Source organism: Leptidea sinapis, chromosome 34 (genome assembly GCF_905404315.1).
Source record: "Leptidea sinapis chromosome 34, ilLepSina1.1, whole genome shotgun sequence".
Classification (NCBI taxonomy): domain Eukaryota; kingdom Metazoa; phylum Arthropoda; class Insecta; order Lepidoptera; family Pieridae; genus Leptidea; species Leptidea sinapis.
The window spans coordinates 3,573,284-3,592,346 of NC_066298.1; the positions used below are offsets into that span (position 1 = coordinate 3,573,284).

The 19,063-nt window shown below is 36.2% G+C and overlaps 1 protein-coding gene across 1 annotated transcript in view; it reads right to left on the reverse strand.

Moving 5' to 3' along the window:
- Window positions 1-19,063, reverse strand: part of LOC126974946 (beta-1,3-glucosyltransferase) — a 48,563-nt gene that overhangs the window by 8,608 nt on the left and 20,892 nt on the right. The window contains exons 4-9 of the mRNA XM_050822701.1: window positions 9,676-9,785; window positions 9,180-9,371; window positions 7,621-7,769; window positions 6,397-6,586; window positions 3,933-4,068; window positions 3,052-3,205 (exon numbers count right to left, since the gene is read on the reverse strand). Of these exons, the coding sequence (XP_050678658.1) occupies window positions 3,052-3,205; window positions 3,933-4,068; window positions 6,397-6,586; window positions 7,621-7,769; window positions 9,180-9,371; window positions 9,676-9,785 (931 nt within the window). The remainder of the gene's footprint in view (window positions 1-3,051; window positions 3,206-3,932; window positions 4,069-6,396; window positions 6,587-7,620; window positions 7,770-9,179; window positions 9,372-9,675; window positions 9,786-19,063) is intronic.

Consider the following 19,063-nt stretch of genomic DNA (forward strand, 5'->3'; position numbering starts at 1 on the left):
TTTAGAATATTTTCGTCTCTCAGTCCTTTCCCAGTATTGTTTGCATTGATTCAGACCCAGTTATCTGATTTAAAAAAAAGCTACTTGTTATGTAAAGTATTTCATGAGTCTTCAAATAAACACGCATAAAAATTGCAGTAGGTCACATCATTTCGAATGACTATGAAACAGTAACATAAACGTAAACATGTAGTGCACATTATGTAGCACCCCTGCATAATGTGCAAGGGATGTGAAGTATATCGCGAAATACTTGCCAGAAAACATCTCCGCTTCTCATGCCCAAAAAGATAAAACCTGCCTTTGATCCATACCGAAGAAAATATTATGAGGAACAATATAGCATCACCAACAGTGTCACCACACATAAGGCAACAAACAACCAAGAGATCCCACAAGGAAGAAAAACAGATTGAAAAACGACGAAATAGAAAAGCTATACAAATTACTCTAACTCCAATCTACTCGCAAGTAGCTGGAACACAGAGAGCAAAGATACCCGAGCACCACAATGAGAGTTACAACAATCAAGAAAGGACTAAAAAGCAAGGAAACAACCAACACATACCACATGGAGACCGCAGGTTTGCACGAAGCACAAGTAATATTAAAGTGCTATTGTTCAAAGCATTCTGCCAGTTTTTTTACTCGAGCGGCTTGTGGTTGTCCTATTCGCGCGGGGCTTATAGCGTTCTACATGTCACATATATACTAATAATGCGATTAGGAGGCTGTTGGGGCTACTGTGGCGTTGTAGTGCTTTTGGAATGTTTGCAGATGCATCTGTCGATTGTTTCCATGCCATAATGCGCAAAAAAACGGTCTCCATGTTGCAGCATCTACGTGTAAGCGGTAACAGCATCCTAAAGATGATTGCTGCCAGATCTGACTGTTCCTTACAGAAACACTGGATACAGTTAGCTCTAGGTTTATAAATATATTTGGCTAATAATACTAACATAGTTCATAAGAAATATTGTTACTAATATAGATGGAGATCTCTCTGAATTGAATAAGTAAATTAAAGAAAAAATAAAGATATACACTCCTGATATTCTCTTGACTTTTTTCAATGGGTGAATCAGGTAGTTTTGTGCAAAATTTCGCCAATAAGTCTGAAGTAGCAATAAATTATTCTGAAAAGCTTGTTTTCCAATGTGTCATAAGAAATACATTGAAAAAGCACTTAAGTCCATACTAAAAGTTAAAACGCTTAGTGTAGATAGCGTGCATAGAATATTACTGACATTGCATGAAGAAGCTGATAAGATATGCATCGTAGCACAATAATATTATGATTGTAGGTTTTCTTTCACAGATAATTTTATTTTGGAGCTGAACTCTCTTTCATAGTAATTTTGAACAATGAAAGTAAAATATATTTGTCCAATTACTTCATAAATATGTTTGTATCTGACACTCACAAAATATAAACATATTACGAATATGTCCTTTGCCAAAATGTATAAAGAGGACGAAGAAAGATATATATTATAATAATAATTATACAAGGAAGAATAGGAATGGGTCCGGAAAGGCATCAGTCTCTTCAACAATTTTCATCACAGAATATCGCAACATCACATATTGAGAGAAAAACACAATCAAGTACCATTTTGTGATCGACCGGTGTAGCCTACCGTAATTTGGGCTTGGTTTCTTATTGATTTAGCCTGTGAAGATTTAGGTTACGGGACCACGCGAATCAGTAAGACGACATAAAAGGCATTTATTTTCCCAAAATCGATTCCTGTAGAATTCTTTTTGATGTCATTTCTAATATACTAGATACTACTGCCGCTTCGGAAACAAATCGCGCTTTGAGATAGAAGAAGCGGCGCAAGAAACTCTCCCAGCATTCTTTTTTTGCGCTCTTTTTAATCTTTTTTTGGAATAGCAGGACAAACGAGCGTACGGGTCACCTGGTGTTAAGTGATCACCGCCGCCCACATTCTCTTGCAACACCAGAGGAATCACAAGAGGGTTGCCGGCCTTTAAGGAAGGTGTACGCGCTTTTTTTGAAGGTACCCATGTCGTATCGTCCCGGAAACACCGCAGAAGGTAGCTCATTCCACAGCTTTGTAGTACGTGGAAGAAAGATCCTTGAAAACCGCACTGTGGAGGACCGCCACACATCCAGATGGTGAGGATGAAATCCTAACTTGTGGCGTGTCTTGCGAAGGTGGAATTCGGCGGCAGGAATCAGGTTAAACAGCTCTTCGGAACACTCTCCGTGATAGAAGACACTCGATGAAGCGACGTCTCTACGCAACGCCAAGTGATTCAGCCGTTCAGAGAGCACTGGGTCCCCGACAATTCGAGTTGCTCTGCGTTGCACGCGGTCAAATGGATCGAGCTGATACTGGGGTGCGCCAGACCAGAGATGACAGAAATACTACATGTGTGGCCGGACCTGTGCTTTGTAGAGCGCTAGAATGTGGGCCGGCTTGAAGTATTGCCGTGCTTTATTGATGACGCCCAGCGTCTTCGAAGCCAATTTGGCTTTGCCCTCCAGATGGCCACGGAATTGGCAATCGCTCGAGATTTCGAGACCCAGTATTCCTATAGTAGGCGAGGCTTTAAGGGAAGTGTTATCGAAGAGCGGTGATACGACAAATGGGGTTTTTTTAGTTGGAAACGGGCAAACTTGAGTCTCAATCAAATATACAATATTGTACTGTCATTGTTATTGCTATAAAATAATCATAATCTAGTCCCAGGCTGTCGGATCACTTAGATATTCACCTGTGGGGTAGTTGGATTTAAGATAGAGCCATTTTTTAATAAAACATTTATTTTTTTTTATAGATAATGCCGAACAGTGGCTGGGACTTTATTATAAAAGTGTATACATTTACCATTAAAGCTATTATATGTATTTTATGAAGCCTACTAGAATTAGTTACAAGCAATCCCTTATTTCTAGTGTTATAATAATGAAAATTACTATTAAAAGCAAAAGGGTGACAAAAAGGTATAAAAGTTTGCCTTCGCTTTATTTAATTTATAACACTATAAGACGCAAACATTACATTATACTATATTTCTTACCCTAATATGGTGTCATCGTCAGCCAAAAATATCCACTTGATGTGTGTCATGTTCTCAACTCGCTTAACCACCTCCTTCAAAATAGCCATAGTTTTTGCGCAGTGTCCACTCACAGTGTTCGGTATACCCACATCCACAGCTGGAAGACTCGAGTCTGTGTGTCGATAAGAATTTAACTTTAAGGATAGGGTAAGCTGAAATGCCCAGCTTCCAAAAACCATGCAAGCTGTTTACGTTAGCGTAAGTCAATGTTATTCTACACGGTGTAACATTTTTCTTTATTAAAACGGTTACAACACTAATTACACTAAACACGATTTAACTATACTACGATTAAGCTGCTAACAACTTAGGACTAGCTTTTAATCGTGATTAAGGGCAACACTAAAGCTAGTGACCTTGAGCGACCGGGAAGGAGCTTGCGACTATCCCCGCGACCGCGCTAAGTACATCCGCAATGCCCATTTTTTAAATTCAATATGCTAATTAAACGTTCGTTACAGAATATATTATAATAATATGTTTAACACTACTTCAATAAATTTTTTACCAGTGTGAGCCGTTTTTCAATGATTTGGGTTTACCAACCATTTTGGCGTGAAACTTAGCACGCTTTGCGCAAATAAAACATGAATTTCTATGAACAAAATCACCATCACGAGTAAACAAGGAAGTCAGCAATTCACTGCCGCCCGTCGCTCACAAGAGACCCCGTTTCATTGCAAACCAATATTATTCCAATGACTTACATAACAAAGTCTAGTTTTTAAGCACATTACATGTATCGGTACAATTGTACTTATAAAATAAAATAATGCATAGGCTTTAAATCTTTTCTTTTTCACAAGCGAACTGTTCAACCCTTAACCTAAATATCTTACCGTTTCGATCACTAAAGAACTGCAGGTTTGTGACATGTCTGCCCCAGGTCTTCTTGACAACCCTGGCACGTGTGGCGTGGTATCCGCTCCAAGTCTTCACCGCGAAGTATATGGAGTCCTCAGGCACGGGGCTACCCTACTACCGACATTACTATTATTTGAGCAATCTGCTTATCTATTTGTCAAAAGCGCTCATGGGCTAATATAGTTTGATCTGAGTGCGTTCCATACATAATTTTGGAACCGATTGATCTTGCTTTACGTTATTAGCTAGAGTTAAACTTTAACCACCTTATTCATAATGGTCCGCTAACTTTAAACAGCTGCTTAAGAGCGTTTTTTCTCATTCTGACTTAGGTCAATAGAAGTATACAGTGAGCATTAGCAATGCTTTAAGTTAGCAGGCTATTATGAATAAGGGGGTAAAAATTTTAAGCCTTTTCCTTTGATCCAATTAAAATTGATCTAATTTATATTACAGCCCTATCTATAAATGCTGTCATGTTCATAGGATGACTTTTCAAACAACGCGTGGTAGTCTCAGGTACTGTTTATTTATTTACTTCTACTCGTAGAGCAAATAGCTAGAACTTGCTTCATCATTGCATATATCACATAGTAAACTCTGGTTTGTTGAAACTCTTACTCAATTGGAAGATCTGCAGAATTTAAGTAGGGTTAACGAGCTTACCGTACTGGAGTCATTCTTTCTTTGAAAGTACCCATGTCTTATCGACATGTTGACACCGTGCAGTAAAAACCTTCATGTTGGAAGAATAACACACCTGCAGATGATGAGGATAGTATAAGAGTTTTTTTTAAAGATAAAATATAACCAGACGAGCAAAACTTTCAGCTGACGGTAAGTGATACGCCCTGGAAATTACAATGAAGTGATGCTTAGGATTATACTTAGATAATTTATACGTCTAGATAGAGCCAAATACTGTTAGGCAACCCATGATACCAGACCGGGTTTATTACTTTAGTGTACATGACAGTTACGTCTTGCGTTTGCTGAAAAAAGAGTTTAACAGTTCTTTGCTATTTTTTGACGTGTTCACAGCTGTCTATCTAGACGTATAAATTATCTAACGGATTAAACAAAAAATATCATCGCATTGCGCTTCTCACTTTGAAACATATGACGTTAAGTTAGTCATTATCCAGTGTTTTCACTATGGCACCTTTCAAAACGAAAAAAAAAATCAATCAATCAACACATTACTGCTTCACGGCAGAAACAGGCGCCGCTGTGGTGCTCATCTAGCCTGCACCCTGTTCTTAGAAGTAAACTAGTAAAGTATGTGGTGCTTATTGTAGTGTTGCAATTCGACGTCATGGATTAGGTCTCACATCTCTCCGGAACATTTCCCGTGATAAATTCAGTATAAAGGTTTGCGTCCACCAGGCGGGCCGTATCCTGTTGCATCGCATCACAACGCAAAAATCCGCCTGCTATTATATTTAGTATGAAAAATCTGCTGCGTCGATTAGAAACGGGGTGAGATGTATTTTCCCGTCGAAGCGACCCGGTCCGGCCCACCCCGCCTCCATTGGACGCATGGTTCGTAGACGTACCTGCGTATTTACGTAAAAAATGAACTACTAATACCGTTACTTGAATAATATTCCGAATTACATGATAGACAAGATGGCGATAGCAAATATCATGATGAATCGAGGAGAAATACATATGTTATTATGATATTATATTTATTATTTTCTATTTTTAAGACCAAGTCACCTATTGTTGAGTGATCACTGCCGACAACATTCTCTTGCAACACCAGATCACAGGAGCGTTGCCGGCGTTTTAGGAAGGTACGCACTTTTTTTGAAAATGCCCATGTCGTATCGTCCCGGAAACACCGCACAAGGAAGCTCATTCCACAGCTCTGTGGTATGTGGAAGAAAGTTCTTTGAAATCACAGTGTGGAAGTGCTCCTTCTCCTCATCCAACAACATTAATAGAAATATTCCTCATTGGAGTAATCCATTGTCACCGTACCGAACCGTATCTCGATCGTTATACATATGACCTGTAAAATTCTGGTTACTGGACGCAGTACGCAAAAATGTTCGCCGACACATAGCGGTCCGACCCGCCTTCGCCGCCCGTCAAAAGCACGCTTAGATTTTTTTTATGAAAATAAGGGACGAGACGTGCAGGACGTTCAGCTGATTGTAATTAACACGCCCTGTCCATTCCACGCAGTGCCGCTCAAGATTCTTGAAAACCCCCAAAAATTCTGAGCGAAACTACAATTGCGCATAATCTCCTCGAGACATAAGATGCTTAGTCTCCTTTGCCCAGTAATTTTAGTAGCTACGGCGCCCTTCTGCCCGCAGAGAGAAAAGTCTTCTGAGCGAAGGCGCAAAGGCGCCTCCCACTGGTAATAGTTATTACTTTATTAGTAAAGCTTAATAGTTATTAGTAAACCTTAATTTTATAAATACTCACACATGTATCGAATTGTCGTGGATAAGTGGCACAGTTATCGCCGGATACCACACAGAAGCTCTGGTCTGCAGTCAGCAAGGGGCCCCGGTCATGGATATCCCCGTACACGAGCCTGGCAAGCTCAAACGCAGGGTCTATTGAGAACTCCGCTTCCAACTGACGCTCACCGCTCTCTACCTTATTAGATATACTGAAACAGGAACAAGCTGTTAAACAAGCTCAATATCGAAACTCCCGCTGAGTCATTGCCATAAATTTGTATAAATAAGGTCTAATGAAACTAGAATGACATATTAAATATTTGACTAAAATGGCCATATCTTTAAATTAAGTCGGTTTAAATCTGATTTAATTTAAAAATGATCAGTATGATCAGTAAACGGTGGGACGTTATCGCGAACCCACCACACTCACCCTGATGAAGTACCTCCGAATGGTCCGAAACTAGTCGGTACCGACACCGACAAAAACGTGAATAAAGCCGTATTAATAAATAATTTAATAATAATCGTTGTAGAAATCTTTGGGGGAGGCCTTTGTCCAGCAGTGGACGTCTTCCGGCTGATAATGAAGTTGGTTTAAAATCTTGATTTTCTTCTCGAAAATATCAATCCCTTGAAACCGCAAACGTTAGTCTGGTGTTCATTTGAACTTGGATTTCGCGTGGATGAATCACGCGATAATGAGAAAGAGGGAACACGAAGTTAAGAAGAATAAACAACCTGATAGTTCATCAAGACATAAAAGATTTATCAACGATACGTCACGCGAATGTTTGGCTCTGTGGAAGAGCGCTCGCACGGAACGCGAGAGGTTTTCAAAATTTAATTTGTGTAATTAACCCCAGAAGTAAATAGTTTATCACTTAAAAAAAACAAATTGTTTACATTATAAGTGTTTGTTTTTACTTTTACAGGTACAGAAATACTGATCATAAATTACATTCTTAATGATTCCACAGATTGGGAATGGAACGACCGCCCTCAGGCTATTAAATGATAAGTTTAATTGTACAATTTTACTTTGTAAACATATTTTTTGATGAAAAAAAAAGCCCGCCGAGTTTTTTGCGCCCGTTCTTCTCAGGGCTGAGGCATTCTTTTTGGAATGGGTGGTAGTTTTTGACTTTCAATAATGTCATTTCCTATTTTGAATAAAAATATTTGAATTTGAACTACATACTATAATCACAATAACCCAATAATTGAATACTAACTCACCCACCTGACAATCAATTCCATCTTCATTGCAAAACCACTGGCAAAATTCGGATACACAAAACCGCCCTCATCTTCCAGCTCCTCGAAGTAGGCGAAGTGGTGGATTATCGTCGGTTCGTCATCGCTTAGTGGGTATCCCACCCACATGGCATCCTAGCAATTAATAGTCCTTGAATTTTTTGGGCACTCCCTTTTTTATGCTACGACTACACACTTATGTTTTACAATCATGCTTTCAGTCACCTATAGAAGTGGTCACTGCTAAGGACAGAAACGAGAGCAAATTATGCACTGCTGTTAGTTTATTTATATGAAGCTTCGATAAGATGGATGGATGATGGAAGATCGTGGGTAATAAAAATACCACAAGTGTAATTTCAGCTGTGGTTATCAAGTTCCATGACACAGGTTCTACTTCAAAAATTTTGATCTGAAGTATCCAACGCAATGACGTCATTACAGCCATAGCTCATTACCCGAGAAGCACCGCTCCGTTGTTCAGTATCCACTAATTGTCACAGATGGCCTACTGGTGGACACTGCTTGTAACCAGTGAATTCGCAATCCGCACGTTAGCATTGGACATTTAAGGCTGGGGACCGAGCCAACGGCCTTGAGGAATCGAGCGGAGCTAGGTTACCTCTCTCGCACAAGATCGCTATAGTTTTAATTCAGAATTAAAAGCATTTTTATTTACGACAAACATAAAACAGTTTTCTTTATAAAACTAACAAAACTATATCATGTTAAATACAATATTATTATCAATATTATTATTGGTTTACAACGATTTATTATTGGTTTACATTGATTGATTAGCATGGCTCCAGCTGTAAAAGTAAGCAGTAAATTTTGTGCTTTTTTCCGCACTGTTTGTAATAATATATTTATTAATTATTATAAGGTAAAGAAAAAAATAATTTTCTTCTCATTTTCTCTAGATAAATAGCTATCTTTTGTAAAAATATAAGCTCTATGTAAATGGCTTCAATTATGCTCTATTTAAGCGATTTCTTGGGATAGCGGATTTAAAAGAAAACAAGCATGAGGCATGCCGCAACGAGTCGTCACCCAATCAAAGGCCTGCTCGCTGACCGCGCGTAGATAGCTACTTAGCGATGCGTTCCGGTGACGCTAGAGTTGATGTGGAGAGAGAGAGGAGGACAGAAAAGCATACAGGTCACCTGATGGCAAATGAATCACAAGAGCGTTACCAACCTTATAATGAATAAACTTCGAATAAACGTACATAATTATTTATGAATTCGAAAACCACAAACACATTGGTACGTGGATCGAACGCGCGAGGATCGAACCGGATGCTCAGTGGTCATTGGCCTTAACTAGACATAAATAATAATAAACGCACAATCGATAAAACATCAGCACCGACAGTGTGCAGGGTCTATTTCGCTTAACACGAGACAGGACAAAGTCCGCTGAGCTGACGGACAACCTCCAGCTGTAGATTGTTCCATATTGGGTGCTGAGCTAATCTTTAACTCTAACCTTTACATCGATTCCTCAGAATGCATTGCATGGATAGGATATATATACACGAACCTTTTGTGTGTCAGCAGCAGCTAAAGCCTCAATCAGCTTGGCACAGCGCACCGCCGTATGTGGCTCCACAAACAACACCCAACGCACGGCACTGTTTCTGTATTTCTCTACTAGAGGACTCAAAAGTGGGATGATGGTCCAAGCACCCCCTACAGCAAAATCTTCATGAGTTATGTGGATCCTTGCTTCTCTCTAAAAAATTTTTTTCTCTTTTACATAATGTTTATAAAATTTTATGTTATATTAAGTTACATTGTAAACTTTTATGGAACCAGTGTGGATATAAAATAGGTATGAAGCAGTTGACTATTTCAAGTTATTTTAGGATACTTTACAAAAACGAGTTTCTAAGAAGAATCTTCAGTGTTTAAGCTATTCTAGTATAGTTTAGGAGCAAAAGGTGGCCTTACTACCCGACGCTCATAGCAAAAGTTACTGAAGCATTCCATAGTCAAGGGTATTGTTCAGCAGAAATGAATATCGCCAAGCTACTTACTTTCTCCAGTTCTACCACTTGTGTTTCGATATCCATCTTCAATCGACGAGCAACACTAGCGTGGTATGGCTCAGGTTGACTGATTATCGTAAAAACTACATTTCTTGAATCTGTAAGCAATAAAATCGGTTTTTTTTTTAATAGTAGGATGGCAATTGAGAAACACGATGGAAAATAAATAACCGTTCACCCATGGACAATCACAAGACTAGATCTGAAGACATGTATTGTCCGACTTTGGATTGGGCCCTTAGTGAATTAGAATTAGGTATGTCCGTTTGTGACCAAGGTGGCAACGCTCCTGTGATCCTTTTGGTGTTGTAGTTTTAGTTGGCAGCGATCACTTCCTATCAATATTTTCAGCTGAGTCACGAAATGAGAAGCCGTATAAATTTTGCCTGACGATTCAAAGTAAATACATTGACCCTACTGAATAATTAAATTTAGAATATCTAATATATCATTGAGTAAATGTTGGAGTAGTTTGTTTATGAGAAGCTAAATGGAATACACTGACTGCCCAAATTTAAAGGGCAAATATGAAAGGAAGTGTTGGGAAAGGTTGATATCGAAAACGACTCCACAATCAGTTTAGGGATATGTATATTGAAAAAAGTCAGGTCAAGAGTAGCAAGGAAGGAGTTCTGGTGCTAATGAAGACGCCAGGCAATCAGGTCAGGACCATGGAAAATCGAGGCCCATCAGTGTCGGACGTAACACATAAACTGTGAAGTCATGCCAAACTATCACATCTTTATGATTTCCAAACAAATTCTTACCAAAATAGAATCCAATAAATAAAAGCTCAAAAGCCATAATGGAATAAGAACATCATTTGCTTCATAGATTCAATTCCACGAGATGTAGAAATTCAATAGACTGAAAACTCGTTGCATTGCATCTGCATTAGACCTCGGGCCACAATTAAACGATCCTTGCCTCGAACTGAACTGACATTCTCAGCGGGTGAACAACGCGAATTCTTTAAGACATGAAAGGCATTTATTTTCTCTAAATTTATTTCTTTTGAATTCTTTTTGATGTAAATTACTGCATTTCTACCGCTTCGAAAACAAATGGCACTCTGAGAGAGATGAATTATGTGAGTCTAGTATAGTAGTAATAGGTGATTTTAAGAAATTGGCAAAAATGTGAATTATAATAATGTATCAAATCAAATCAAAATCACTTTATTCATATAGGTCACGGAAATTACACTTATGAATGTCAAAAAAATATATTTTTTATATTGAATCTACTGCTACTTCGAAATGGTTTACCTAATGAGCAGAAGTAGCAAGAAACTCATTGCCACTCTTTTATACAGGATAGTAAGGTGACACCTACGAATGTTTACACTAAAATAAAACTGTAACTGCTCAACAATAGAATATGTAGAAACTCTAGAAAAATACAACAATCCAGGTGTAGTAGTCAATAAAACTTATAATTTAAAGTTACATATTGACGAATTATGCGTAAAATGGAGAGCTATTAAGCTTAAATTTTATCAGGTAAAGTATGTAACAAATAAACAAACACTATCTACTGTGTACTATGTGTTAGTTCATTCGCTAATTGGTATAGAATTCCGATCGGTTCAGTAGTTTTCGCAGTATAGCCGAAGAAAAAAAACGGCTCTCCATTTATTTGTATAGATAGATTAACGCGGCAAATCCAAGGCAGCTCGTATATATTAATCAGGCATGTCATCACGAGCCATGAATATTGGAGGTAATATGCGACGCATGATATCAACGTAACAGCATCACATTATGACAAATGGCTTTCGCCGCACAAGCCTTGGGGAGCATCAATCAACTGAGGCATCAGGTAACGCAATGTCGAACAGCAGATTGATCAGTATATTCAATGTTATGCCATAATTTGCTTACGCTACGTCGATGTCTCCCCGTCCCCTCCACATGCCATCAAAGTATGGAGACAAACAGAAATTATAACATAACATTAATATTACACTAGAAAGTCACGATATTGTCTTATTTCACATTATTCAAATATTTTGAGTTTTCTTTAGTGTTAATTCCGCCAATATTTGTCTTTAAACAATTCGACACGTGTTTCGCCTCTACACGAGCCATCCTCAGGAGATGTTGACTCGCTTTATTATAGTTTAAAATTAAGTGCAACCCTAATTTGCTCTGATGCCCATTTTCCCGTTAGAGATCAAATACCTTGATTCAAAATCAAACTCAATTGTGAAAATTACGCTTCTCTTCTTTAAGTTATCGTTCATTTTATGACCAATAAAAATATGCACTCGTGAAAGCTCTCTTTCATGAATTATTCAATGAATAATATAAAATAAAAGCTTCGTGCGATCTAAGGTTTTATAGATTTATCGTATGCAGCCATCACGGTTGAATGGAGAGGGGTTGGATATTATTTATTGTAAATTGTTTGGAAACGAATGATAAATTTAATTATATATTTTAAAGCAATTCCGTCATTTAACTTCTAAGATTAAAAATAAGCAAATAATTAATATACCAAAGCGTCCTTCGTAAAAAAATGTTGTATGATAATTTTAAAATAGAACAGTGATAAATTGTATTGAGAATGGGCAAAGTGGTCTACCCACTCAACACTAATGAAACCTATATCAGTGAAAAACTTATTTTAAGTACTAATTTCATACTATGGAAGCACCACTGTAAGTCATGGGGTTCAAGAGAAATCCGAGAATTCCCTACCTTATTTTTATGTGTTTTCCGATCAATATTTAAATAAGGGTCTATACCTAATCGAAGTATACAAAGAGTATGACCTAAATGATTTGAATGAGTTTGGCATAGAAGCAGGCCGATTGTGTCTCTTCTGGGGGCCAGGAAACAATCACGCCATACGAAAAATTATTAATAAAAAATGTAAAGAAATACTGTATTTTTAAAGCATTAGCTTCTTTTATTTAAAGAAAAACTCCCGTGCATTTAGATCTAAACTATAGCCGTCATTTGATTATGCACTTATTAGCTTCTCATTTCCACAGAGGGCGTTAGTATTGGATTGGTAGACCAACGTAAATACATTTTTGCCCATTCTCCTTTATATTAATTAAAAATCCCGGTCTGAAAATATTTTGGTGAATGCAACCGAGGCAAGAAAAGGTTAAAAACGAGAATGTAGCAGACTGAAATGAATGTGAAATCTGAAGCAAGAAAATACTACATTAAAGTCTTTCTACCTTATTCATAAAAAAACGCTCGAAGGTTTAATGCTATATTCGTTAAAACGTGCTTTAAGCCTATCGAACGTTCGATAAAATTCCTTATTCATATTCGTTATATAGATCTCCCATAACTAATACGTCTCTATAGTACGCAATGTTGCCATTTCGTACAAAAAAAACATGATTTTAACTAATATAACGAGGAACTGCCAATGGAAACAGACATCTTTTCAATGTCAATTGTTTGTCAGTTATCAAAAGTCGATGTCAGAACAATTTCAAACTTCAAAAATCAAAGTTTTGAAGTCTGTTGACAATCTATGACGGATATCCAACGACTTTGAGTGGGAAGCTATTTAACACATTATTTAACGAACAGCTGATCGATGTCGGCCACGTTTTTTGCGTTCGAGTGCTGAAAATAGGTTTATAGAAGGGTCCTAGCTACTATAAGTTACGTCAGCTTTATCGAAGAGATAATGAGCGTTTTAGCTCTAATATAGCTCTAATATCCACTATGAATACCATTTTTAACAAGCGTTTATTAGCGATGTTTTAAATCTCCGCTAAATCATTATGAATAAGACAGTTTAAGTTTTATCCATATCGGCAACACCATAAAACACTCAGATCGAGGTTTTAATGTGTCTCAACTCTCAGGTGATGCTTACATTATTCATGCGAGAACTTACCTCTCACGGATTTATTTGACTAAGATTCCGCTCCCTTAAGATAGGGTCACGGATAAAGGATTTTTCTACTTGGCGGAGCATAAGTCGCGCTCATGATTTATGAAGTCGAAAGGCAACTTTAAAATTTACTCGATTTAAATGATCATTGTTAAATGCTTTTGCTCCACGAATTATTCGGAAAAAATATTTTAAAACTCGGAAAATTGGAACGGAGAGTTGCTTCACGTACTTTCGCTCTATATATCTTTATCCTATATCTGTAATTAAATTTTTTCGTGAAGTATATAATATACTAGCTGACCCGACAGACGTTGTTCTGTACATAATAAATAAAATACTGTTTTTTTATAAATTTGTCAATAATATTGCATAACATCAAGATATTATTTCGTAAAACATGCTTCCGATTGTTATGATGTAATTGTTTCACAGCAGAACTGTCAAACCGTGCGTCAATAAATTCTCTCATAGAAAATATGTCCATACAAAACAAATATTGGAATGAAAAATAATTATGGGTCTCAAATCGAAATAGAAACTATCCTATCTCTCAAGTTGGACTAAACTGCACTCGATGAAGTTATCCCCATTAAAATCCGTTCATTAGTTTAGGAGTCCATCGGGGACAAACAACGTGTCACGTAATTTATATAACAGACTAGCTGCCCCGACAGACGTTGTTCTGTAGATAATAAAAAAATGTTTTATATAGATTTGCCAATAATATTTCAAAACATCAAAAATTATTTCGTAAAAATGCTCCCTGTTGTTTGCAATGAAATTGTTTCTCAGCGGAACTGTCAAACCTTGCGTCACTAAATTCTCTCATACAAAATATTTTCATACAAAATAAATATTTAAAATAAAAGTAATTATGGGGCCCAAATCGAAATAAAAACTATCCTATCTCTCAAGTTGGACCAAACTGCACTCCATGAAGTATCTACTCCCCATTAAAATCCGTTCATTAGTTTAGGAGTCCATCGCGGACAAACAACGTGTCACGTAATTTATATACATATTAAGATTAAGATTATAATTAGTATACGTTTTATGACTAACTGACATTAATTATACGATATAAGAAGAATTTTTGTCTGCCTGTATGCCCTTTAATAACTCAAGTTGAACGGTCGTGATGAAAATTGGTGTGTAGTAAGATCATGTTAGTGGCTAATAGATGCTAATAGCTAATAGATAGAGGCTTATATATTCTGCCCGGGATTTGTCCTTAAATTTAAAAAAAAATATAAGTCTTAAAAATGTCGAGATTGAGATCGCTCTGCGATCTATAGAGCGAACTAACTTTACTCAGACTTTATTTAAGTAATACTTTGCTGGGTTAACGTAATTTTGTCAATCGACACATCTGAAATGATGCTGTCTTTTCCTACCCACGGTCACGGACGAGTAAAAAAAAAAGGACTCCTTATGTTATGTAAGGTGACACCTTACATAACAGTGAGGCACCAAAACAAGCCGGTAAACGTGTAAATACATAGCCCCACGCATACACTTACACTAATACAAGCCGATCGGCCGCCATTATGAGATTTGCCATCGTCTGTCACAGATCAGTTTGCGTCGCAATAAAATTTTTTAAAAATGCCGTCTTGCGTTGTGAAAAAGTGTAAAAACAATACTATAAAAGTATTTGTGGATATATGATTATTTAAGGGAGAAAAAATTGTGTAACTGGTACACCCCGTAACCGCACACACACTAGCATAAAGGTGCTTCACTTGCTAATATCACGGCGCGGAGTCCTTCTTTTTTTACTAGTCCGTGCCCTCGATGTGTAAAATGTAATTAAGTATATCTTTATTTGGAACAAACACTACAAATACAGGTAAACATGTCATGCATTAAAGGCGTGAATGAATAACCAACAATTAACAGTCTTATTTAATACTAAATAATTTGACTTGCTATGCACGCATGCATGCAGCCTAGACTCAATAACAAAAAAAGATAGACGAACCTGCTCCTTATCGTAAGCATCACTACATATTACAAAAAAAAGTCCTCTGCCGCGTCTGTCTATCTTTCTGTTCGCGATAAACTAAAAAGTACTGCAGCGATTGTCAGGCTGTTTTCATTAATGGATAGCGTGATTCTCAAGGAAAGTTTGAGTATATATTTTGTATACATTAATGATACTAATTGTTGGAGGTATCGGAAAAAAATAAGCCGTCTGGAAACTTTCAACGAAAATGCTGCCCTTCGAGATAAAAGAAAACAATGTATGGTGGAATTGTGTATCTTATATAGTCCTACAGAAAAGTCCGCGATGGCATATTTCTACCTCTTAAGGATAACACTGTATATCCATCTTAATACTTTAAACATTGGCAATTATATTTTTTTTGTCATCACATCATTTCTTATATTTGTCAATTTTTTTTCAACGGCCAGTTGTACCTATTGATAAAAAGTTCAGTATATGTAGCGAGCACTTTCAGTAAACGTTAGGGTAACCAAAATTATATAACAACATTAGATTGAAAGCTGAGAGGAATAGAAATTTTGATACATTTCAGCACAGGACATACATTTTGAACTGAATTTATCTAATTAGAATGGAATATATGATAAGTCTTGTACTCGTTGGATTCAAAACAACCCAATCCATCCGAAAATCCCTGTTTACTGAAACATTCCCCGATCCATAAGGTGCAAATAACATCGTGAATCATAAATAATTCGTAGCCAATGGATCGAGCGGACGTATTCCATTCAAATCTATTGGGATTATCCCTAATTCTCGCCATTTGAAATATATATTGCCGCTGAATTTGCTGTTTACACTTCCTATTTTGGTCCAATGTGGGTAGATAGAGATTGCTGATATTAAACACATTACTAGTTTAATATTAATCTCAGTATTGATAAATATAAATGTATACCTGTACAAGATATTTTTAAAATACGAGTTTTAACGCCATTCCATCTTTTACATTTGGAATGACCAGGAGTAATTTTAACACAACGTATAAGTTAACCTTTAAGTTAATATGGTAAGGGTATGGTATTTACCGCCATTGACAAGATGTCGCGTAGATTTCTAGATACAGATCTTTTGGAACTATCGGATAGCTTAGTTGAAGCTTTATAGTAATGTCTTTATCAAACAATTTATTTGAAGGCGATTACATATTTTGTTCGTTAAATTTAGTTTGCAGGGAGGGACCGCCACCAATAGCAAAATTGAAGGCGATCACATTTATTCGTTTAATTTGGTTTGTAGGGAGGGACCTCCAGCAATCGCAAATTCCTATACTCGAAAATAAAAGGTAATAATAAAATATAATTTTGACAGTCATTGTAAATTAGATGATATTCCTATTTTCTAAATTCTATTTTCATTAAAATTCCTAAACAATAAAAGTTAAGCATTACATTACTAATGTCTATTAATAGGAATATTATTTATAGTCCTTTATATTTTAGAGATCACAAAGGAGAGGATAATATTAAGGAGAGATAAAATGTCAGATATTCTAGTATAATGTATTATACAATTTTATTTTAAGTTAAATAAATTAGACTATCAACACAACTACAAAACTGTACAAATCTAAAAAAAAAATTGCTATGGCTCAATGAGCGGAACAAAATATCCTGCTTAAAGCGATAAGACTGCAAATAATATACTGTGACAATCCATCTCACTTATTAAAGGCCTTTATTTTAATAGTATATATTATTATGAAGCTAGTGTTTAAGTGATTATGATAATAATAACACCGCGATAAGGGATCCGCAAGTGTCATGATTATGGCTCCATCAAGTCTAAGAATACTATACTTATACTATCGATCCCTACAGACGTTGTCCTGTACACACGTCTCAAATTTGAAAAATATGAGTTCAAATGTGAATCTTAACCATCCTCGAATCTGCTTGAACACACACAAAAAAATTCATTCAAATCGGTCCAACCGTTTAGGAGGAGTTCACTGTCATCACACGTACAGAAGAATTATATATATATAAAGATATGTGACGAAAATAAATCATCACCATATTTACAAATACCTATCCTATTGCCATTGTATATATTATAATAATAATAATAATATTGACAAACTTTTTACACAAATTATCTTGCCCCAAGTTAAGCATATATAGCCTGTGTTATGGGTTACAACATCCATGACTCGGAAACAAACATCCATATTCATCATATAAATGCTTGCACCTACCGGGATTCGAACCCGGGACCTCTGGCGTAGTAGGTATATTAATACCATATAGAATCTTCTAGACCTGTAGGTCTATTAATAATTAAGAAAGAATAACAATCAAACAGAGCCTCTATAAATCAGAATCTAGAAACTGTGATACCCAAAGACCAAGAACAAAGAATTTAACAATTCTTTTAAAGGAGAATGGCGAGAATGCATGTATTTTGGGACCCACGGAAATAAGTAGCGTACATCATGGAAACTTATTAATAATTGTAGATCTTAACAAAACTAAGAAAAAAGCAAATCGTAAGTCTAAAAAAAAGGAAGAAAAAAGATATACCTAAAAGTAAAATATTACCTAAAATTATTAATCAATATCTATTATTCAATCAATAATATGTATCTTAGGACTATGCCTAATTACTGTCTGTTAAAAGATAATACAATATCTATATACCTATGAGGAAGGTTGGCCAGCAGCTTATAATTGAGGATTCACAATTCATTATTTTTTCAAGCAGTTATCGAATCTTTTAAATATTATGATACTTACCTACCAATTTTAGTATCAAAAATCGATAATAATCATATTGAATCTTATTGTGAATTACTTTTGAATTACTGATTTGACTTGGTATAGATAGTTTGATGATATAATAACAAGGACTGTGATGTCAGAATGTAGATATCAATTGCGCAAAACGTTCCGTTAGTGCAAGATGACCTATTTTTTAATAAATTATATTAATTTATTTCTTTTGACACCCATATCTTAGCCCCTCAATAATTTTTATATAAACATCGTATAAACTTAAGTTTATAATTAATATAAACTTGTACTTGTACGATGCTTCCTTCATTTTTGTACATTTTCTTGGGTCATATTGTAAAAGCATATACATCGCCCAATAAAAGACTAACTCGACTTAACCGAGTAGTAGGCATAACAAGTTTATGTTTGTTCCTCGTGTTATTAACATTATGATTGTCACAGTTTCAAGCAAATTCCTCAATGTGCTTGCGAACATACAAAACATTATCAAGAATATATTGAGAAGCGACAGTCGAAATCTTCACTTACAATTTTTCTCTTACTGATTCTTTAGGACCTAGGTTATAAATAGCGCGAATAGCCCTCTTCTGCAGCACAAAGATGGTATTAATATCGGCCGCACTGCCCCATAACAATATACCATAGGACATAATACTATGAAAATAGCTAAAGTAGTACTAGTCGCGCCGAATCTATATCAGTTAACTGTCTAATTTTTTTAACCACATTTGCTGCAGAACTAAGCCTATTCGCCAATCCTCAT